This window comes from Anopheles coluzzii, chromosome 2 (genome assembly GCF_943734685.1).
Source record: "Anopheles coluzzii chromosome 2, AcolN3, whole genome shotgun sequence".
NCBI lineage: Eukaryota > Metazoa > Arthropoda > Insecta > Diptera > Culicidae > Anopheles > Anopheles coluzzii.
Window position 1 is genome coordinate 34,196,454 of NC_064670.1, and position 23,134 is coordinate 34,219,587.

General features: G+C 43.9%; 4 protein-coding genes across 7 annotated transcripts in view; 3 read left to right on the forward strand and 1 right to left on the reverse strand.

Moving 5' to 3' along the window:
* Window positions 1–6,193, forward strand: part of LOC120949941 (CDC42 small effector protein homolog) — a 29,716-nt gene extending 23,523 nt beyond the window's left edge. For all 3 annotated transcript variants that reach the window (XM_040367586.2, XM_040367587.2, XM_040367588.2), the window contains exons 4-6: window positions 4,794–5,058; window positions 5,152–5,258; window positions 5,333–6,193. In XM_040367586.2, coding sequence (XP_040223520.1) covers window positions 4,917–5,058; window positions 5,152–5,258; window positions 5,333–5,341 — 258 coding nt within the window. In that variant the 5' untranslated portion in view covers window positions 4,794–4,916 and the 3' untranslated portion in view covers window positions 5,342–6,193. The remainder of the gene's footprint in view (window positions 1–4,793; window positions 5,059–5,151; window positions 5,259–5,332) is intronic.
* Window positions 6,194–6,817: 624 nt separating this feature from the next.
* On the forward strand, window positions 6,818–8,724 carry LOC120948481 (histone acetyltransferase type B catalytic subunit). The gene is made up of 3 exons (XM_040364858.2): window positions 6,818–6,978; window positions 7,132–7,943; window positions 8,019–8,724. Exons 2-3 carry the CDS (start codon window positions 7,173–7,175, stop codon window positions 8,502–8,504), a joined length of 1,257 nt encoding a protein of 418 aa, XP_040220792.1. The 5' UTR covers window positions 6,818–6,978; window positions 7,132–7,172; the 3' UTR covers window positions 8,505–8,724.
* Window positions 8,725–8,839: 115 nt separating this feature from the next.
* Window positions 8,840–10,515, reverse strand: LOC120948482 (peptidyl-prolyl cis-trans isomerase D). The gene is made up of 4 exons (XM_040364859.2): window positions 10,290–10,515; window positions 9,957–10,204; window positions 9,561–9,878; window positions 8,840–9,482 (listed from the first exon to the last, which is right to left on the reverse strand). The coding sequence occupies exons 1-4, from the start codon at window positions 10,384–10,386 to the stop codon at window positions 8,997–8,999; spliced, it is 1,149 nt and encodes a 382-aa protein (XP_040220793.2). The 5' UTR covers window positions 10,387–10,515; the 3' UTR covers window positions 8,840–8,996.
* Window positions 10,516–10,598: 83 nt separating this feature from the next.
* Window positions 10,599–16,628, forward strand: LOC120948483 (myotubularin-related protein 9). Of its 2 annotated transcripts, XM_049605158.1 has the most exons (4): window positions 10,798–10,859; window positions 11,036–11,425; window positions 11,995–12,932; window positions 13,027–16,628. In XM_049605158.1, exons 2-4 carry the CDS (start codon window positions 11,276–11,278, stop codon window positions 13,712–13,714), a joined length of 1,776 nt encoding a protein of 591 aa, XP_049461115.1. In that variant the 5' UTR covers window positions 10,798–10,859; window positions 11,036–11,275; the 3' UTR covers window positions 13,715–16,628. The 2 variants fall into 2 exon arrangements, with proteins under 2 accessions (XP_049461114.1, XP_049461115.1); XM_049605157.1 differs by having other exon boundaries at window positions 10,599–11,425.
* Window positions 16,629–23,134: the final 6,506 nt, after the last annotated feature.

A 23,134-nucleotide genomic window follows, 5' to 3' on the forward strand; every position in this document is an offset into this window, starting at 1 on the left:
ATTTTCTCGCGCTGTTTGACCCGACAGATAATCAAATGAAATAGAGGGAGAAAGCATGCTCATTTTGTTGTTAGAGCCCACGCGCCAAGTATATTCCAAGAATATCGTGATTATCGCCGACAAAAATGTCGTGACCAAGTGAGTGACCAAGAGTTGGGTCAAAATGTCACCAAACATGTGATTGTTTCTCCAACTGTTTAAGTATCGTCACTGATCATATCAGTTGTGTATGTGATCTGATTTGAGCTTCATTTCAGCCATAAGTGTTAGTGAATGAAACAGTGGCATTTGGCAGCACTGTTCACAGCCAGAAAAAGTCATGATTATGCTTGCGCCAGTATTAAGCTAAGCTTGTTAGTCAGAGTATCGCGTTGGACTCAAGAATTCACATGTCGCGTTCAGCATGTCATGACGCACTTTTATTGACTATCAGCAATGAGCATCAAGCTACCACGGATATGTTCATTATTTCGTTGATGAAAATCTCGTGATACTCATGACATTTTGCAGCATTGGTTATAGCACAGAGACATACGCATCTAACTAATAGTGTTGTTTTGGAGTATCCAAGAAACGTTGACATCCGAAGAACTTAGAATAAAATACGAAGGACAGTTCACTGTGTTGCAATGATTCATTTTCATAAATTCCTGTAGACGGGACGGGATCGTCAAATTGTTCATAATCGAGATGTAAACAAAGAAGACTTTAAGAACGCCTATTATCGATACACTTCGATAGTAAGCTGCATTTTCAATCCCTCAAATACCATTTCCACATAGTCAAGTGTATGCTAAGTCTATTCCAATCAGTAATAGAAGCTAGAAATTATTGTAAAAATAAGTTATTAGCATTTCCAATATTTGCATCTTGCGTTGAATTGGCTACAGAAACCCTGTAAGCTCCCTCAAGTAACCCTTTTGTTTCTCCCATTAAATTCGACCCGATTCGATTCACTTTACTCACTCTCGCGAGCCGAAAGTTGAACACTTTTCCCGATTGCGAGAGCATCATCATCTGCTGTTGTGTTACATCGCAAACGATCTTCAAAATTCCAGATGAAGATCACTTTCCTTCAGCTTCCTGGAATACAGGTACGGTTCGTTATTGTTTTGCTAATGTTTTCACCCTACCTTGGCTGCAACCTTGGAGTTTGTATCGATTTGGAGTTTGAAGATCTTCTTCAAAACCCCGCAAAAGTGAGTTTGCTTACACTCACTCACCACGCCAAACGGCTGGGTCCAGGTTTATCTTGGCGTTTGTTATTGTTCGACCGAGCGTTCCGGTTGCAAAGTTTACTTAATTTTATCTTTTGCATCACAGATAGTGGAATCACGCTGTGAATCACCCTGGCGAAAGGTAAAAAAACAACGCGGCAAGAAGGGGAAACACTTGGCTTTTACAGTTCAAGACGCGATGATGAGGAAAGGTGGTGTGTAGTTAAGTTTGAATCTTTTTTTATTCCTTTTTTTTAGCAAACAGTCCATCGGTCGACTGATGACCGTTGTTCGGGTGGCCGCGAAAGCAACGAAAACATCTTGCAATCGTCTTGCTCACAGGGCACCATAAGACGGCTATAGGGAACCCTGTACGAGTGTGTGTGTGTTTCCTCATCCATTGCGGGGCTGGACCCTAGAGAGACGATCGTACGAAATTGTTTAATGTTTAACACCACCCAGCAACATGGGTAGGGTGGCGCTTAACCTTCCGTTTGGTGTGCTGCTGGCTCCCGTTTGTGCTGTGCCGTTGGTGGTAGTGTTTTAACTTTCTTTTCCACCTCCCTTCTTCCTCTCAGTCTTTTTGTGATGCAGCTACGAGGTGTTACTTGTCTCCCCGTGTGAGGTACGGGGGCTACACCAGATACATTAACATTTACTTGCCGTGAAGGACAGGTACTCCCCCGAAGACGACGATGACGACGGTCACTTTGCGACATCCCCACGGTGCTACATTTTGACCCCCGTAGTAGTACACCCATGGGGAGAAAGTTGCATAATTTTTATGCTTTGCTGATGGCGGAACATGCGGAACTGCACCCACAGCACACCGCGAGTCGCTTGGTATTTGGAAGTGAGGCACGTTGTTTTCTTCTTTTCATTTAACACTAAATAGCGTGTCAAGTGATGAAACTGGAGCTTGTTGTTTTTTTTTTGGCGACAAACACTCCTTTACTTCCAAAAGCGGACAGTTGATAGGTAATGTTCAAATGTTGGTACAAATTTGTTGCACGTTTGCTCCAACCGGTCGAGGTTATGCAATGGCGCGTGTGTGGCCACAATAAATAGTGCACACCTCTTCTTCTCGGCGGCCAATCGCGCCCAACAGGGGGCATTAATCGACGCTGCGTTTTGGCTGCGAGTGGCAACGTACATGGAAACCAAACCATCGCCATTCCGCAATGTAAATGACAAGCACGCACACACAGCACAACCTTAAGCGTCGTAGTACGCGCACGCCTGAAACGGTCGCGTCGTCGTCATCTAATAATCACGCTCTTCTTATATGGGAATAAAAGTAAAATCGATCAAACGGCGCTGGTGTACAGATATTCAGGTGCGTGTGTGTGCGCTCGCGTTTATGTTGTGTGGTGCGTTATTACGCGTATGGTGCGTCGCGTACATCTAGACAGCGTGGGGCAGTGCAGCATAGCTACCATCAGCGCACGACAGCACGTGTAGAGCATGCGAAATTAGCAACAGAGGCTACTATGCTCAAGATGCTGATCCAAACTAGAGTACCACCAGCATGGGAAGAACTCGAAACAACGGCGTGCTTATGGAAACAATACATATGTGTAAAACGTGTCGATCGAGCCGTACACGTGACACCGAACCTAACTGAACCGTAAAACCACCTAAGGTATACAACTATTAATTGTGTTTGTGTATATGTGCGATTCACCGTCTCTGACTCTGGTGCCACGTGGGAAGGGAAACGTAAATTCAAATCTGTCCAGCAGTGTGCAAACGGCACCGATCGATCAGTCGTTTGTCGGTCATGGCTTTTCCGCATCAGTGAACAAACGGGTACGTGCTGCACCGTGCTTTTGAAGTGCTCTAATGTATATGATTGTGGAAATTGATCTAAATATTTAAATGTCGAAAATATCATTTTATAAAGTGTCTCTTGGCCTAAGAATTGCAACATTGATGATCGTCAGTACTGGTTTGTTTGGCCTTTAGTATCGGGTACTGTGTAGTCAGCATGTAATAAAACAAAAGAAATTTTGCAATTTGTACAGAAATACTGAGTCAAGCTTAACAAAAATTGAACAAAAAGATTCATAAGGAAATATACATACTCAATACTAACTGCAAACAAAGTCACAGATTATGGATACAAATAAATTTAGGTACCGATTTGCAGAGCACGTTAAGACTTTGGAGAACAAGTAGGGAAGTATGAGGACACATTCGGTTTTTTACAAACATGATCCCACCTCTTTTTGAGACTTTAAATTTCAATAAAACGCAAAAAATTAAACTGTAAACTGGCTTGCCCCTTAAAACGTTAACGTTCACACAGTATCACACTTTAATTTCGAAGCACGTTCATCTCACGACGGATGGATCGATTGATGGGCGAGTTGGGTAAAGAATCGGGAACGTAATTGATAGAGAAGCGTGCATAGAATTTAATTAAGATTAAGTTTCTGCTTCCCTTTGTGTATGGAAGATTTTGGCTTGCTTTGTTAATCTTCCTAGTTACCGAAATTTCCTACCACTCCACACTATTCTTGGCACTGCCATTCGAACGTTCAGCCCGATAGATCGTAGGCACATTCAAATCGGGTCTGAAATTAAGCCTCAAAACGGCATGTAGTTGTTGCGCCGAGACCTTCAACAGTTTCACTTTCATACGTTAGATCTACCACACACACACACACTCACACAAACGAGATCATGCAGATCACTTGCTATGCTAGTGGATGTATGATCAATTTTTCACATTTAACTCGATTACCGTGCCTTTCACTCGCTCGGTCGTTCGATGCATTCTCAGCTTTGTGGCCTTTTGTTTGCTACTCGACAGAAGTGTATGCTGTCGGAACGTGTGCCCATGAATCGGACCAGCATCAATCACCACTTAAGACATTTTTCTTTTATAAAATAGAAGAATCAAATTGTGTTTTGCTTTACATTCGAACCGCTTTTAACCACAACACAGATGTGCGAATAAAAACGCCCTCTTCGTTAGGCATTGATGAATGGGGTAAATACAACCCTTTTAAAAAAAAACCTACGCCAACGCCAGCAAACTAAGCGCTGTTTGCGTATGACCCCGAACATAGCTGTGGGGTCTCTGTTTTGGGGTTTGTGGGGTTTTTTTTTCTTCACCCTTTTTCGCTTGCAAATGCTTCAGTTTAGATCTTTTTACCTTCCCACTCTCCTCCACTGATGGAAAGTTCAGCTCAGCTGGTGGAGCTTGACATTGAACCCCAGTCCTAATTGCAGACATGACTGGGCCATTTGTATGTGTGTGTGTGTGGGAGATTCGAAAATTATGAAACGAAAAATGGAACAAAATGTGCAGTAATAGTTACCTCAATGAAGACGCTCATTTACCGACATCCGGCTACGTGCTGCTGCGAAGTGATCTCATCTCAAGTTTTCCCTTTTCTATCAATTCAACTTACGCATGCACGTTCAAGGTCATATCAGAGAGCTTTTGCTGCTTTCCATGCAAAGCATAATCGTTTCTAAAGCCACCTAATTACTACCTCTTACTGTTGACATTGTCTTTCTTATGCACATACCGCTAATCGATCCGTATCCGTTCACTTCCGCTTGCAGGATCAACTCGCTAGCGGAAAGCGCAGCACAACGCAGTCGTCGGATTCGTACTCGATTCCGGTAACGGACACAGCTGCCACCGTGGAGCAAAAGCACGGCCAGACGATTACCACCGGCAAGAAGATGGCTAGCACGGGTGACATCTGGCTGCAGTGGTTCTCCTGCTGCTTCCACCAGCCGCAAAGCCCGCGCCGCCGGAGGCACCACCAGCGCCTGCGAATAGATCGATCAATGATCGGCAACCCGACCAACTTTGTACACACCGGTAAGTGCTTTGGGACTGGAAGTGGTGATTAGTGTGGCATTAAACATTAGTAACTCTTTTTTTCATTTTGCCTTTTCGGTTGCACAATTGCAGGTCACATTGGCTCGAACGACGTTGAGCTAACCACGAACCATCTGTCTGTGTTGCAGAACCAAATGCAAAGTAAAGGTGGATACGAGATGAACTCGCTTAGGTTACAGGTACGTTGCGATGGGATGGGTGTAAAATCTGAATCAAACTCGAATGTATTAAACTTTTCCTGTCTCCATTGCAGACTTGCTGATATTTGCCAGCTTTACGAGTAGATACCAGTACGCAGTCATCGTGAAACAAGCCTATGTTAATGGATAGCGGATCATTCTACTACACACCCGCTGCCGAGTCAAAATACTTCGCACTAAAATATGACCAGGGCAGGGACGAAGCTCCGAGACGCAGCAAATGCGATGGATCCACATTATTGATGGAGAACCACGTGTGCTCAAAATAAGGTTGAAAAAAAGATCATCTTCTACATTTTAGGATACCACAGATATGAGAGCTTCAGATTGAGTGAAAATTTCACCATTAAAAAAGAAACTAAACCCGATAGCAATGTTGTTTCCCCTGGTGCGAAGGGCGTCCAGACGCGCCCTGACTCGTCATTGTACATTTGTAAATAGCAGCTACGTTGATATTATCTATCGTTTTCACTATAATTTTTATGTGTTCAACCAGAGCGAGAGCAGCAAAGGAAAACGAACAAGAGCACTAAAAATGCAACAAAAACTTATCTTGTTTAATAACACACTGCCACACACACACATACAAAAAACAGAAACGATCCAATCAAGAAGGACCAAGAACGATTTCTCTTCGATCTTGAAATAACACGTTACTTCCTTCGCTCTGCTAGATCGATAAGGCTACATAGTGGTTAAGTGAGAAAGGGAACGGCACGGCATCACAGCTCTGATTTTTGCAAAATTGTTACGATATGATATATCGTGTTCTCTTTTCTATTCATTTAAACAATGGACGTGCGTTCGTAATATAGTTTTGTAAGCCGACAAACCGGACGTGAGCGATAGCGTGTAAAAGCGGCTAATGTGCTAACAGATTGTAGGAAATTAAACAAACATATTTTCACATAAAACAGGCGATTTTTTACTACACAATTGATGACAAAAACAAAGCTCAGTTTTATTGTATTTTTTAAATTTTGTGTGTACTTCTAAAGTAGCATATAAATTAATATAAATTATTACTTCTTCTATTTGGCGTAAACGTCCTACGCAGACATACCGGCCTATACATGCTTTCAAGACTTTATTCAATACCAAGTAGCCGGATAGGCAGTTCTTACTACGGGGTGACAGTCCAGTACGGGCTTGAACCCATTACGGGCGTGTTATTGGGTCGTTCGAGTTGACGAATGTACCACGGGATCGCTCCGGGAGATTAAAACATATTTAATGAATATACAACCGTTTTTCTCTTGCACGTGGAAAAATGTGTTTCTCCTAGATGTCGAAATAATGAAATAAAAACAATTGATAAGATGCATAGGTGTTTGTATTGACAAGCATACCAAACGAAATAATGCAAATAAAGGGGTTTTATTATTAAGGGGTAAAGGTTACGCTATATTCTTTGCGTATTCTAAAAAAAATTAAAACAAAATCCACACACTTTCCCAATTTTATTTCGCAAGCACCGAAACCCTCCTCCAACTGCCAAATCGAATGTTTGCCAAAACTGACAGCTGTCAGTGACGGCACCATTTGCGAAATGTTTGTGCTCGCTCGCTCGTTTCGGCGCCCTTCCAACTTGCTTGCGCTTTCACCCGGCCATTAAAAAAGTGTTTGCATAGGAAAACTGCACGTAAATTGCGATACTTGTCGCTGTGAAACAACTTGCCACTCAACACATTCCAAACGGGTAAGCTATAGGGCAAACCGTCCCCTATGTGCAGGGATTGTGGAACGGTAAACGAAAGCCCGCTTACACCGGTGAACCATCGCAAACAAGCTCTGTTTTGGCGCAAATTTGATCGGGACACTGTTTTGCCCCCTTTTTCCATCCCTGCTTTAGCTCGTTTGGTGTTCCTTTGCTGTACTGCTGTGTGAAACAAAATGTCGCAGCTCGCGGACCTGAAGGGATACGTCAGCTACGCGCTGGACTGCACCCGGTTCCGCCTGGTGCGCGACGAGTCGGATGTGGAGAACGAGGAGCTAGTGTTTGCGCCGGAGATGGCGCACCAGATATTTGGCGAATCGGAGAGCATCTTTGGCTACCGCGACCTGAAGATCGAAATCATGGCCTCGGCCGGTCCGCTCGATCTGTACTTCGACATTAGCTACGCGAAGAAGGTCGAGGAGCTGCAGACGGAGGGCCTGAAGGCGGACGATGTGGAAAAGTCGCTGGCAAGCATAGTGGAGAACGCGAGCTACTACACAAATTTGGACGAGTTCAAGCGTGTGCATGCGTCGAAGGCGCCCTCCTTCCGGCCGGTCGGTACGAAGGTGGACGAGTTCAAGCATCCGCTCGACGGGACGGAGCCGGGCTCGCGCACGTTCGAGGTGTACGTATCGAGCGCGGAAGATGCCGAGTACATGAAGTTCCATACGCGGCTGGAGATGTTTTCGTTCTGGTACATCGACGGGTTCAGCCGGGTGGAGATTGATCCGCTCTGGCTGTTTTTCACCGTGTACGAGCGCTACGAGCTGGAGAATAACAACGGGTCGGTGGAGGGCGACGTGTCCAACGTGCGGTACGCCACCGTTGGGTACGTGAGCGTGTACCAGTACTACTCCTACCCGAACAAGGTGCGGCCACGCATTAGCCAAATTCTCATACTGCCCCCATTCCAAAAACTGGGCATTGCGACGCGACTGATCAAGCATGTATGTATCAATTTACTTTCGGCGAGCAAAGCACCTTTTTGTGAATCTTTCTTCCGCATCTTTCACCCCATTCAGAGCACGTACGATTACTTCCGCAAGAAGGACAACATCACGGACATCACGTTCGAGGAACCGATCGAGGCGATCCAGCACATCCGCTCGGTGGTGGACGCGAGACGGTGCAAGCAGCTGCCCGCCTTCACGCGCGAAAAGCTGCTGGCCGGCTTCTCGAAGGAGATGCTGCATGCGGCCCGCGAAACCTACCTCATCAATCCGAAGCAGTGCCGGGTGGTGTACGAAATCCTGCGGCTCGGCGTCACCGACCTCGACAACGAGGAGCAGTACCGGGCGTACCGGCTGGAGGTGAAGAAGCGGCTGAACATGAACTACAGCCGCCATCGGCGCGATCTGGCCCGGGCCAAGAAGCGCGGCGTGGACGTGACGGCCGCCATGTGCGGACTGCCGAGCGTTTCCGAGCGCATCGAGTCGCTGAACGCGGAGTACAAGGAGGTGGAGGAGATCTATGGCCAGGTGCTGCAGAAGCTGCTGGCCGAACACTAGGAGAGCGGCAGGTTCCTTTCGCAGTGTGTTTTATCATCAACATTTTTTTGCGTTTGTCTTATCGTCTTTATTTGTTTTTTCTCCCCTTTCATTGTGTTTTCTTGTGCCGTCGTATAACGGGAATCGGTGTGTTTTAATGGTATTAAACATCGTAACCCGGGGAAATCCATCTAATTTTCAATAAAAATGATAATTTTTGTAATTTTCATGTTGGAACGTAGCCGGATTATTGCATATGTATTGCGTTAAAAGGGGAAGAAAATCAGGAACCGATTGATCGAAATACTCGTGCGCATCCTTTTTCGGAGGCTCCCACAGACGAAACCAACGTATGCTACGTTTGCTTAACATTTATTAACAACAATCATCTGCGGTTGGATAACAAGCGTTTCCGAAAGCCTTACACATAACGAACACCACCACATACATTGAAACATGTATCCAAAAGGTTTAGCAAAGATCGACAAACGGACAAATGGTACGAACCCATTCTTATTGGAACATTTTGGCGTACGCTTTCCGCTGCTGCTGCGTGTACTGCTGCAGATTCTTGCGCGATCGCTCGTACTCGTGCTGGATTAACCGATCGTCCGGTATCCGCTTCAGCGCTCGGCCCAGATCTTCCAGCGCCTGCTCGTAGTTGCGCTGCTCGTTCTGCGCAATGCCACGCCGGTACAGCGCCTTCGTGTTGTCCGGATCGATCGCAAGGGCCGCATTGCAGGCGCCCACCACGCTCGGGTAGTCTTTCAGCCGCAAACGTACCGCCGCTTGATTGAGACAGTTGAGCAGCTGAAAGTCGGCCAACAGTGTGCGTGTTCCGTCCCGACGCGGGGACAGTTTGTTCAGCTGGTTGGTGAAAAAGTTGTAGTACCGTTCCGCCTTCTTGTACCGCCGATTGGACCGCACGAACTGATCCGCCTTAAAGTACCGGTTGCCAACGGAGCGAATGGCGTTCAAGTAGTGCAGCATCTCGTCCACCTACGGGAAATTTTTGTGAGGAGGCAAGAAGTGTTAATATATCGCAAAGTGGCCAATGCCAGCGATCGTTCGGCATACGGTAAACTCGTCGTAGAATCTGTCCCAATCTTCCGGAAACGGTGGCAAGCGGTCAACCTCATCGTCGTCATCGCTAACGCGCCAATCGTCACCGGGAGCTATCTGGCCACAGTCCTCGATCACGATCGGTACGAGTGGGTCACCGTCATCGTTCGAGTGTCGCTCCATCTCACCGACAATGCCACCACCGCGTATCACGTACCCAACCACCACGTTCGTCCCGTTCAGGTGGGGACACTCGCCCGACGTTATGAAGAACTGGGAATTGTTGGTGTGCGCTTTGCCCAAGTTTGCCATCGATACTGCTCCATCTTCGTGCTGCGGAGAGACAGACAGAGAGAGAGAGAGAGGGAGACTCCTTCCTGCACGGCATATCCTTCTGCAACCCCCACCTACCAGCAGTGTAAAGTTCTCATCCTCAAACGTTTTACCGTAGATGCTTTCACCGCCAGTGCCGTTGAAGTGCACGATATCACCACCCTGCGACATGAACAACGATTTCACCCGATGAAACGGACTGCCCTTGTAGTGCAGTCGCGTGCCGGTGTCGGGCGCAATGCCGCGCTCTCCCGTGCACAGGGCGCGAAAGTTTTCCGCCGTCCGTGGCACTACATCCGCCCGCAGCTCAATCACGATTCGACCGACTGGAAAGATTATGTGGGTTTGAAAAGTGTTGAAAACAGCAGCAGATTTCGGAAACGCAATAGCCAAAGGACGCCGTAGCCTTACCGCTCTCCTCGCCAACCTTTACATCCAGATACACTAACGGGTTTTTGGGATCGTGCACGGCCCGCTGCACTTTAATAACGTCTGTGGTCGTTCCCATCGAGATAGCTGAACCGCACAGCGGAAGGAATCACGCTTATTTGTGTTGCTGCTTCTGATGCAATCTGCACAATCGCGAGGGTGTTTTTGATAAGAGTTTGTTTTGTTTACGTTTTTTAGCGAGTGAGAAGCCGTTCTCACTGGGTGAGCCGATTGCTCACCTGCGTGAGCTGTTTGCAACGATTACCAATTGCCTTCAAATTGCCGTTTGTTAGAGGATGAGATCGATGTAAAATTGAATTTTTCGAAGCAATCTTTCACAAATTTTCTCTTAATTTGATAGAGGTTGCAAACGCATCGAAAACGGCAGTTTTTTGCCACTTTCGCGACCACAACCGCTTCAACCGTTTCGTGAGACTGGCTCGCATTTTGGCGACCTGGGAAATGTCATTTTTGACAGCTGCAAACATTCGTGTTTAAACCCACCGGGTCGAAATCTTGACACAAAAACAGAATCAACAGCGCAATCGAGACGTAAGTTGTTGGAGACCGCCGTCCCTTCTCTCAAATTTACAATATGTGAAAGTTCTGATACTGCTCCAATCGATGCTGCTTCCTGACGCAAACGTTGCAGGCTGCAGTTGAACGATTTTGGTGCCGTTCTCGGTCGTGGCTAATCGTGCGAAACATAACACTTCGCCTTCTCCTAGGAGTTTCGTATACGTCACGTCGTCGGCGCGTTGTTGGTGGCTGGCTATTGTACATCTGGCAGGCTCTGAACAGCATCGTCGCAGCTACGCAAACGCGCTCGTACCTGCTGTGGTCAGGGCAGAAACCACGGAGAAGCAATAGGATTACCGCCAGCAGATCGGTCCGTGTGTGTTTGAGTGCCCGCGCGAGCAAAACAACTCCTTCCGGGTGTTGGTGGAGCACGATTACCAGCCGTACGGATGGAGTTTGCGGAACTCATACTGACGCCCAAGCTCGATGGCGTGCTGCTATACGATCAGCTTAGCGATCGACCCATCGACGGAACGCTCTGCGTCACTGGCCACCATTTGATACTGAGCACCCGGAAGGAAGGGGCCCAAGAGCTGTGGGTAAGTGTGAGGTTAAACAGTGCCTAATGCCGTCTCATTCCCGGTGTCCATTAGGGGTGGGCATCCATATGGTTACCATATGGATGCTGACTTTCCGGTCTTTGGCAGCTTTTAACGTAATGGATGGACTTGTTTTGGGTGCATTTGATGGCGATTTAATTGAATTACCCTGCCAAGCGTTGTGCTGCAGTGTATACGTTATGGTAGATAATTCAATTATGGCACCTTCCTGTTGAGGCACGCCATTTTCTTAACTCCACGCGTAGGTCACGGAAGAACTGGAAGCGCAGTTGCCAATTCAAAACGCTACACTACCCACCCTTACGTACGCGCAGCGCTTCTGAGGGTAAACCCATCCTGTGTTTTAATTTAACTATTCAATCAGTGACAAAAGCTCAGCGCCTACTCCAACAGTTTCCATGCGTTTACGCTCGTTGACCTTGGCGCAAACAAGTCGTTATCATCGCTTCTCCTCCACTGCAACAACTTATCGCAGAAGCTGTGGGCTGTGGTGTGAAGCAAACTGGTTGCAATTTCTCATACGCTCGTATCCCTTCCTCTTTCCCCAGCTGCTGCACCAAAACATCGATCTCGTCGAGCGGAAACCGAACATCGTCAACAACGTCCTCGAGGGTGGCACCATCATACTGAAATGCAAAGATTTGCGCATCATTGCGTTGAAAATTGCCTCCCCCCAGGAGTACTTCAACATTTCCAACTCGATCGAACAGCTGTCGAACCTGGAGGAAACACGCATGCTGTACCCGTTCTTCTACATCCCGATGTATAACATCCTCGAAGACGGGCACTCGCTGTACCGGCCCGAGCAGGAGTTTGGCAAGCTGCTCGCGAACGGAGACGGCGAGTGGCGACTGACGACGGTGAACAGTACGTACCAGGTCTGTCCAACGTACGGCGCCCGGCTGGTGGTTGCCCGCTCCATTACCGACGAACAGATCGTGCAATCGGCCGCCTTCCGCGATGGCGGCCGGTTTCCGGTGCTCTCCTATCGGCACGCGAACGGTGCGGCCATGCTGCGCAGTGCCCAGCCGCTGGCAGCGCCGGGCGTTACGAAGCGTTGCCGGGCGGACGAAGCCATCCTGAATGCGGTGCTCGGTCGGAGCAAGAAGGGCTTCATATTCGACACGTGGGCGAAGGGCAAGAGCAGCACGACCGAGACGGATCAGCACTACTCGCAGTGGAAAAAGGTGACGCGGCCGATCGGGCAGTTCAGCTCCGTGTCGGCGTTGTTAGATAGTTTTATCAAATTGATGGAAGCGTGCAACGATGTGCAGTGCAGCTCGGACAAGTGGCTGTCGCGACTGGAAATGTCCGGCTGGCTCGGGTACGTGCTGAACGCGCTGAATGCGGCCTGCGTGGTGGCGCAGTGTCTCGACCAGGAGGGCAGCCCCGTGCTGGTGCATGGTGGGAAAGGTCTGGATACTACGCTCGTAATAACCTCGCTGGTACAAATCATCCTTAATCCCGACAGCCGCACGATAAGGGGGTATGTTTGAAGCCAACTAGATGCTACAATTGTTCTGTTGTTATCGTACTGATTTTCCTAATTTTTCTCCAATTTCCTTTCGTTCATGATCCAGACTGCAAGCGCTCATCGATCGGGAATGGCTGCAGGGTGGCTACCCGTTTTCGACGCGCCACAAACACTCCTGCTACACGCCCACCAACCTGCGGCGCAAAAGCTCGAGCGCCACGTTTCTGCTCTTTCTCGACTGCGTTTACCAGCTGTACGCTCAGTTTCCCTGCAGCTTCGAGTACGACCATCGGCTGCTGGTGACCTTGTTCGAGCACAGCTACTTCAGCCAGTACGGTACGTTTTTGGGCGACTGCGAGCGGGACCGGGTGCAGCTGAAGGTAACTACGCGCACCACCAGCCTGTGGTCCCACCTTAACCGGCCGGAGGTGGTGAAATCCCTGCTCAACCCGCTGTACGAGCCGAATCCCGCCGTCATATGGCCGTCGGTCGCACCGCTCAGCATTGTGCTGTGGTCCGAGCTGTACACGCGCTGGTCGATCGATCAGTCGCAGCTGAAGATCAACTTCGGCCACATTCACGCGCTGGTCAGCCGGGAAAAGGATCTGCGCAGCAGGGTGGTAAAGTTACGCCGCCAGCTAGCCGATCTGCAGCGCGAGTATCAGATCGTGCGCGGTGAGAAAAATGGCAACAGTGACGAGCTGCTGCACGCCCGGCACGCGGAAATGGACGACCCGGGAGACGACGGCGATGAGGAAAGCGTTTCGTCCGACGCGTTGGGCTCTAGTAAGTAGAGTGCGGTAGGATAGAACAGAAGGCCTTACTCGGCAGTGCACGAGATATATGATACGTTAGAACGTTTAGGTTGCTGCCGAGAGGCAGTTCGTACCTTTTCTTTATTAACGGGGCCACTATGCTAGTCTGCCTTTCTTTTTTTTTCGTAGTGGCGAATCTGTTCAACATCCTGTATTGTGCACATGTCTGCCCGAGGGCGATCTCTTTTGTTTTGGAAGTATGTTATTACTGCCACATCGTAGTGTATGTGATATTTAAGCGCATTTTAAACAATTGTTTTATAACGTTTGCCGTTACACATGCCTCTCATGTAAAGCGGATCCATTGCAGTTGTGACACCGCTATTCGGCAATCTAATCGAAACTTATGACACTTGAAACGTATTGCAATTCATTTCTGGGAGACATCCTTTCCCCTCAGTCAAGCGGAGTCCTCAGTTTGGAGTAGTTTTGTCAGTTTTTTGATAATGCAAATGCAATTATTCGTTTGTAGGGTATCTTTACGACAATTTCGCGCCTTACCTGGACCCCGGTGAAAATCAAACAGTTAGTGAGGGTTAGTCCAAGCTTTATCAAATATTTTACTCAAAGCGTTGCATAAGGCTATAACCTCTGTACCTGGTGCTAAAAGTCCCTCTATTGCTAAACATTGATTTTAGTCAAGCTTAGTTAAGCTTATTAAACAATTTGGAATGCATTGCTCGCGACAGGCTTTAAAGCTTTTCGTTCGCTTAAGTGTACAGATAACCTTGGCGGTACATATCGTGTAATATGGCCTGTCCTGCAAGGCTACTGCTGCTACGTGTGTATTCTATTTGTTCAAAGAACAACGGGCATGGAATAATTAAAGCGTAAAAAAATGACTCAAAAAAGACATTTTCAATTACAAGATACGTAGCAATGGGTTGTTTAAACATCCTCTTCGCTCTATCTGGGCATAAAACAATCACTCAAATTTCTGATAATGTTTTTGCTATACGTCGTACACCGTATTGTGTTCAATGGTAGCAATAATTATTGCTTAATTGCTCCTTTTTGAATATATTGAATTTGTTATTCAGTTTCCTCGTTCATTCATCCAATTTTTTTTAAACAGCCACCCAAATTTCTGATAATGATGTTGCTGTACGATCCAGTTAAATAATTCAAAGTTTTTTGGAACTGAGCAGATAATTTTGCGTGTGCTAATTATATCGCTTCTTTTTTAGCTATATATCTTTGACTCTTATTGGAAACACGTGTTCTTTGTTGAGAATGTCTTCTTCAGTGGATTCACTCCCAACTCTCATTCGATTTCTTCGTTGGGGATGTATTGTTCATAATATTTTGGCTCTATGTCACGGTCGCCATGTACTATCCACCATTTGGTATATGATATGTCCGAACTACTCGGACTATTGCACACAGGTTCTAGTTTTAAGATATGTATTTTGAAGTCAACTAAAGAGTGAGTGAGTGATGAGCTATCGAGCTGCTTATATACCGCATGGTTGCTATGTATTACCATTGCATTTTCGTTATCCATTATCCCTGTGGTAACTGGGATCCAACAGTATAGATTCAGGGTTCACAAATGGATATCATCGGCTAATCGAGAGAAACTCGGACTCAGAACACTTAGCACTTCACTTAATATTTTTTACGCTTTTATTTGCTTAACGTTTGTGTCACATGTGGTATCGATTTGGCGATTCCAATTGGAACTTGGCTTCCTCGTTCGGCGGATCCCTATTAATACTGGATGGTTCCTACAGCGGCTTATCGTGCGCATAGAATTTCTCTTCTTCAAAACTACTCCAAATCGTTGAAGCGTAGCGGTACATAATGTTTCGATTGAGAATTGTTCTGCATTTAAAACTTAAAAGCTGCGATGCGCGTTGCTCTTTGAGCGCTTGTGTGTATAGTAAAACATATAAAACATCGTTGAAAGTGTGTAGCTCCAAGCAAAACAAACAAACAAAAAAACATTCTTTCGCGCTATGTATTTATAAATTTCAAATCAACTCAGCGGACATGTGCACAATGTTCTTATCATAAGATAAAAAATAAAAAAAGACATGGTCAATACTTACGAGAATAATGTATTTGCATAGGTATGATAGGTAGTTTAAGTAAGCTTGCTGTATTAAATCGAGAGCAAAAGAACAAGCAACAACAAAGGAAAAACAATAAGAAACCGATCCTTCTTCAGCAGTGATGTGTGGTTAGCAATCGTGTTAGCACTCGTTGTCAATTGTAAAATGTGAGGAAAATAGCAACAGAAAACGTATCATGAAACTCCTTGACTGCTACTGCGCGATAGTTAACACATCTGTTGCAGATCTACTAGCTTGTCTTGTAGCTAGTCGACCATCTGGGCTGTACACATTCCTTTACCCTTTTAATCAAATCCCAATTCATTGGGCGTGGATGGTATCGATATGAATCACTCTTACAATGTGTAAACCATTGCAACATGACAAAATCAAAATAATTACTGATAAGAAGAGCTTAGTCCGCACTAACAAAAAAAAAAAGGTCACACATCACCACGGTCGTCCTGCGAAGCCACTTTTACTACTCTCACTCTACTAAATGACGTCCTTTTTAATAAAACGCTCGCCTTATACTCATCTGCTGTGGATTGAAAATTGAAAAAAAAAAACAAAAGCGCAAAGAGGCAACGCAAAAGTTGTCGGATGGAGTTTTAAAGCTGTAAGCAAAGGTAAAACCGAATACCTACACCCGGTTCCCCCTATCTCCCGGTCGCCGTGTAGTACTCCTGACAAAGTCTCTCTCCAACCTCCCCGTATTCTGCCACAGGACAATAGCATTTTAAACGAACAGACAGACGGACAGACAGACAGACAGAGGCCTATCAAATCGGAAACCCATACCATTGAGCATAATGTAATAAAATCAAATGTTAATTTTACTATCAAAGCAAAACGCGAAAGCATTTTGGGGATGTATTGAAAGAAAGTAGATAATGTTTGTAGCAATACCTTTTTTCGTTTATTATTTTAATAATACATTCTATCCCACTGCCCATCCCAAAGACACTAGTAATAACACCAAATGTTGCAATAATGCCAGCACCATTCGTAGAATCGTTTGCTTCAATAGATGAATTACAGCGTCCGATGAAACATCACATCTCGATCCGAAGTCGGTGGTGATCTTCATTTCAAATGAATGCTTTTAATATGACCTAATTTAAATGCGACCGCCAGATCGTCAGTTTGCAAAATACCCGTTTAAGCCTATGACGGGCAACCAACCTCGTTCCAACCGTTTTTAATAGTCACTGTTTAAGCTTTTGCCGTAGTATGCCAATTATGAGAGGTTAAGTTGTTTAATTTGGTTAACATAGAAGATTTTATAATTGTTGCCGATGGCGCCATAGAAGAAACACGTCGACGGGCCACATTTTGCTCCCAGACCTGTTTCTACTCGCAATGGCATACTACTTTTTGCTCGCATCGATTTTTTTTCTAGCACGAGATTGATATTCATAGGCCTTTTCTTCTTCTTTTTCTTCTTCTTCTTCTTTGTCAGTCCAAATTGTTGAGAAGGAGGATTCGATGACACGGGCACCAGGCCAGCTATTACAAAAGACAGTTGTAAATCATTCACTTCTTCATTGATGCTTCTCGCTCGGGAAGTTTAAGTCCATCACCGGTGCTGCGCGGTAGACATGAAAAGCAATCATAAAGCTGAGAAGGGAAAAAACACGATTATTTAGGCGTCATCCATCGATTATGTAACGCTGATAGGGGGTTGAGGGGATATCGTCAAAAGCTACGATTTGTTACATGGGGAGAGGGAGAGTTTAACTTTTGTTACGTTACGTAAAATAACATGTTAGATTTTTTTTAAATAACAAATGAGTAAAAAACGAGAGAAAACGAGTTTGCTCGAAAAAAGAACACAGGATCGTCGCAGTAACGTTGCATTCAGTTACTGCGACGTCCACAGTGTGCGTGCCATTCAATTGTACATATTGTCAGGCATTTGATGATAGTAGCATGCAGTTTGCAAGTGACGTCAAGCGATTGAAAGCAAATGGCACGATAATCAACTGTAACGCTGTAAACAGGTGTAATTCCAATCCAGTTCCTGACAAGCCCAATTCGTTTCAAACAAATTGGAGATGGAGTTGATGCAGTCAGTCGTTTTTTTGTCAGAGTTGATCAATCATCGTCATTTTATAAATACATCGAAAATACAGCCGAAACTCTTGCAAACATTACCGATTTTGTTCGTAAGCTGTAGGACATGCATAACATATTAAACATCACATGTTATGTGTGAAATGGAATAATCAATTTGATGATGATACAACATCTAAAGCAAAGGGAATTTTTCTAAAGATATGCATGTTTATGGAGGACCAGGAAGATGGCTGGATGAAAAACGCTTCTGATGATGGTGATGCAAGTACATTGCAACCTGTGCTGAGGATCCGATTTTCAGATTCTTTTTGAATTTTTTATTGCTGCATGGGAAAACTTTTCTTTATATAAAATATAATGTAACTTTTTGTTTACAGTCTTTCCCCGAGTTACGCGAATAATGCGTCCCGGAGACATTCGCGTACCTCGGATTTTCGTGTAAGTAGAATATAACATTTTGCAGCCAACACATAACTTGTATAACCATGTTTTTTTTCATTAGATGTAGTGCTTTTATGCACTTTATTACTTATTTAATTCAATTCGTGTAGACATTTCGGTTTTTTCTGTTTTATTAGTTATTTATTTTTTTGTGGAAAAATTGCAATTTATTATTCATTTGACAATTGTACGAGAAAATGGTACTGATTTGACATATGAACAAAAATAAAAATTCGCGTAACTCGAATGTCGCGAAACTCGGGAAAAGAATGTATTTAAAAAAAATTGGAATATAAAAAAAGGAAAAAAAAACAAAAATCTAGTTTTCTTCAATAAACAAAGCTATTTGAGGGGGGTGGGCTCCATTTGTTACGTAATGTAGGGGGAGGGGGGGGGTTCTTTCAAAGTTACAGTTTGTTACACTACGGGGGGAGGGGGTCGACAAATTGCAGTTTTTGCGTTACGTAATTAATGGATGACGCCTTATACTCACCGGGATGTGAACAGAGGAAACAGCAGTTTTTTGTGGTGCCTTTTATTTGTAGAGGAGAAAAACATTTCGGATGATCGTCAAGCAGGTCAGATGGCGTATGATGCGGTGCACGAAGGGGAGGGGGGGGGGAGGGGGGTTTATTGGTTCCGTCCTTCTGCATTGCTAATATGAAACCTGGTTTGATCGATGTTTGATCAGTGCTTCGGACATGGATAGTGATGAATTATTTTTATTGTGAATGTGCAATCGTCCGCTGCACAGAATAGGTTCAATTAAGTGAAATGCAAATGCAAACCAAGAAAGGTAGCTTGAAATGGGCCGAGTTCGTAACGGAAATTGGATAGAGGGAATCCACTGGAGTAGCATTCAACATTGATCGTTCGGATTATTTCATTATTATACTTTACAAGTGTTCCCTATTTGGTTGTTTTTCATGTCCATTTATTGCATTTGCAGACAGTTTCTTTTAACAAACAATTGTTCAACAATTAGAACTATTCTCTTTACTGTTTTATTGTGCGAGTACCACCGGCGATATATAAATGAAACAACGGGAGTGTAAAATGGGTTTAAAATCCATATTACATGGATGAAGTAGATAATGTTTGTAGCAATACCTTTTTTCGTTTATTATTTTAATAATACATTCTATCCCACTGCCCATCCCAAAGACACTAGTAATAACACCAAATGTTGCAATAATGCCAGCACCATTCGTAGAATCGTTTGCTTCAATAGATGAATTACAGCGTCCGATGAAACATCACATCTCGATCCGAAGTCGGTGGTGATCTTCATTTCAAATGAATGCTTTTAATATGACCTAATTTAAATGCGACCGCCAGATCGTCAGTTTGCAAAATACCCGTTTAAGCCTATGACGGGCAACCAACCTCGTTCCAACCGTTTTTAATAGTCACTGTTTAAGCTTTTGCCGTAGTATGCCAATTATGAGAGGTTAAGTTGTTTAATTTGGTTAACATAGAAGATTTTATAATTGTTGCCGATGGCGCCATAGAAGAAACACGTCGACGGGCCACATTTTGCTCCCAGACCTGTTTCTACTCGCAATGGCATACTACTTTTTGCTCGCATCGATTTTTTTTCTAGCACGAGATTGATATTCATAGGCCTTTTCTTCTTCTTTTTCTTCTTCTTCTTCTTTGTCAGTCCAAATTGTTGAGAAGGAGGATTCGATGACACGGGCACCAGGCCAGCTATTACAAAAGACAGTTGTAAATCATTCACTTCTTCATTGATGCTTCTCGCTCGGGAAGTTTAAGTCCATCACCGGTGCTGCGCGGTAGACATGAAAAGCAATCATAAAGCTGAGAAGGGAAAAAACACGATTATTTAGGCGTCATCCATCGATTATGTAACGCTGATAGGGGGTTGAGGGGATATCGTCAAAAGCTACGATTTGTTACATGGGGAGAGGGAGAGTTTAACTTTTGTTACGTTACGTAAAATAACATGTTAGATTTTTTTTAAATAACAAATGAGTAAAAAACGAGAGAAAACGAGTTTGCTCGAAAAAAGAACACAGGATCGTCGCAGTAACGTTGCATTCAGTTACTGCGACGTCCACAGTGTGCGTGCCATTCAATTGTACATATTGTCAGGCATTTGATGATAGTAGCATGCAGTTTGCAAGTGACGTCAAGCGATTGAAAGCAAATGGCACGATAATCAACTGTAACGCTGTAAACAGGTGTAATTCCAATCCAGTTCCTGACAAGCCCAATTCGTTTCAAACAAATTGGAGATGGAGTTGATGCAGTCAGTCGTTTTTTTGTCAGAGTTGATCAATCATCGTCATTTTATAAATACATCGAAAATACAGCCGAAACTCTTGCAAACATTACCGATTTTGTTCGTAAGCTGTAGGACATGCATAACATATTAAACATCACATGTTATGTGTGAAATGGAATAATCAATTTGATGATGATACAACATCTAAAGCAAAGGGAATTTTTCTAAAGATATGCATGTTTATGGAGGACCAGGAAGATGGCTGGATGAAAAACGCTTCTGATGATGGTGATGCAAGTACATTGCAACCTGTGCTGAGGATCCGATTTTCAGATTCTTTTTGAATTTTTTATTGCTGCATGGGAAAACTTTTCTTTATATAAAATATAATGTAACTTTTTGTTTACAGTCTTTCCCCGAGTTACGCGAATAATGCGTCCCGGAGACATTCGCGTACCTCGGATTTTCGTGTAAGTAGAATATAACATTTTGCAGCCAACACATAACTTGTATAACCATGTTTTTTTTCATTAGATGTAGTGCTTTTATGCACTTTATTACTTATTTAATTCAATTCGTGTAGACATTTCGGTTTTTTCTGTTTTATTAGTTATTTATTTTTTTGTGGAAAAATTGCAATTTATTATTCATTTGACAATTGTACGAGAAAATGGTACTGATTTGACATATGAACAAAAATAAAAATTCGCGTAACTCGAATGTCGCGAAACTCGGGAAAAGAATGTATTTAAAAAAAATTGGAATATAAAAAAAGGAAAAAAAAACAAAAATCTAGTTTTCTTCAATAAACAAAGCTATTTGAGGGGGGTGGGCTCCATTTGTTACGTAATGTAGGGGGAGGGGGGGGGTTCTTTCAAAGTTACAGTTTGTTACACTACGGGGGGAGGGGGTCGACAAATTGCAGTTTTTGCGTTACGTAATTAATGGATGACGCCTTATACTCACCGGGATGTGAACAGAGGAAACAGCAGTTTTTTGTGGTGCCTTTTATTTGTAGAGGAGAAAAACATTTCGGATGATCGTCAAGCAGGTCAGATGGCGTATGATGCGGTGCACGAAGGGGAGGGGGGGGGAGGGGGGTTTATTGGTTCCGTCCTTCTGCATTGCTAATATGAAACCTGGTTTGATCGATGTTTGATCAGTGCTTCGGACATGGATAGTGATGAATTATTTTTATTGTGAATGTGCAATCGTCCGCTGCACAGAATAGGTTCAATTAAGTGAAATGCAAATGCAAACCAAGAAAGGTAGCTTGAAATGGGCCGAGTTCGTAACGGAAATTGGATAGAGGGAATCCACTGGAGTAGCATTCAACATTGATCGTTCGGATTATTTCATTATTATACTTTACAAGTGTTCCCTATTTGGTTGTTTTTCATGTCCATTTATTGCATTTGCAGACAGTTTCTTTTAACAAACAATTGTTCAACAATTAGAACTATTCTCTTTACTGTTTTATTGTGCGAGTACCACCGGCGATATATAAATGAAACAACGGGAGTGTAAAATGGGTTTAAAATCCATATTACATGTTTCTTTTTCATGGTATGCGTACCTATACATTTTGTACATTTTTTTTATTTTGTGCATTTTAGAATAGTTTTCAATAAACTATAGATTACTGCAACAATTAATTAACATATAAAACCTCTAGCAATTTTAACCGTCCCTCTATCTGTTTTTGTGCATATATATCGTACAAGTTTGCTAGCTGCAGCAAAAATGTTGGAAGTGAAATCTTGTATAACAATGGTTTATGTTCTTTTAAAAAAGATTCCTTTTTTTTTAAATTAAATTACGCCTAGTTCCGACGATGACTATGCAAAACCATATCCCTACATAGTTGTTAGACATTTTACAGAGAAAATTGTCGAATCAATAGAATTGTAAGCCACGTTGTGCGTAACTGTGTGTGTGTGTGTGATTTGTAATAATTGAAAAGGATATGTTTATATCCAGTTTCATGCAAACATTTAATTGTCTCATAGCAATACACAGCCTGTGCCTATATTTTGAATAATAAAAGGAAAAAACCTTTTTTATCGTTAGCATTTTAAACATACTCTATGCATCATGACATGCACAATTGGAATCAAACACCAACACTGCTGTTTTAGACTGTTACACCAGTGAATAATCGGACGAATTAAAGATTTGAAAAAGAAGAGGTAGGAAACAAATTTCCCTTATCAATATGATAGTTCAAACGAACCGATACTTCCCTTAAGACGTTATAATCCTTCCCTTAAGACGTTATAAGGCATCAAATGAACTAAGTTCGGAGTTTTTTTTTTCTTTTATAAAAAGAAAGCAAAGCTTAACTAACAATAAACGATCTTTAGTTTCGTGCTAGCCTAGGGCAATAGTACAATCGAGTACCTCGAGTACAGCGTGCAAATTGTAGCTCACCTTAATAAGTTCGCAATGATAAAGTTAGAGCACCAACGGGCTGACGCATCACAAAACTGAAAGGGTTGTCCCGGGTTGCAGTATGTGAAGACTTACCAGCCAAGAGTATCATTAGATGATTGATAAGAGGCGAAAGAGTCCCATGAG

What these genes read in the sequence shown, in the direction of transcription:
- LOC120948482 (XM_040364859.2), bottom strand. Translation starts at nt 10,386, where the DNA reads ATGGGAACGACCACAGACGTTATTAAAGTGCAGCGGGCCGTGCACGAT. An exon ending in AAAGGTTGGCGAGGAGAGCG is followed by an intron (nt 10,205 to 10,289) that starts GTAAGGCTACGG and finishes TAATCTTTCCAG; the next exon opens with TCGGTCGAATCGTGATTGAG. An exon ending in ATGAGAACTTTACACTGCTG is followed by an intron (nt 9,879 to 9,956) that starts GTAGGTGGGGGT and finishes GTCTCTCCGCAG; the next exon opens with CACGAAGATGGAGCAGTATC.
- LOC120948481 (XM_040364858.2), top strand. Translation starts at nt 7,173, where the DNA reads ATGTCGCAGCTCGCGGACCTGAAGGGATACGTCAGCTACGCGCTGGAC. An exon ending in CGACGCGACTGATCAAGCAT is followed by an intron (nt 7,944 to 8,018) that starts GTATGTATCAAT and finishes CACCCCATTCAG; the next exon opens with AGCACGTACGATTACTTCCG.
- LOC120948483 (XM_049605157.1), top strand. Translation starts at nt 11,276, where the DNA reads ATGGAGTTTGCGGAACTCATACTGACGCCCAAGCTCGATGGCGTGCTG. An exon ending in AAGGGGCCCAAGAGCTGTGG is followed by an intron (nt 11,426 to 11,994) that starts GTAAGTGTGAGG and finishes CTCTTTCCCCAG; the next exon opens with CTGCTGCACCAAAACATCGA. An exon ending in GACAGCCGCACGATAAGGGG is followed by an intron (nt 12,933 to 13,026) that starts GTATGTTTGAAG and finishes TTCATGATCCAG; the next exon opens with ACTGCAAGCGCTCATCGATC.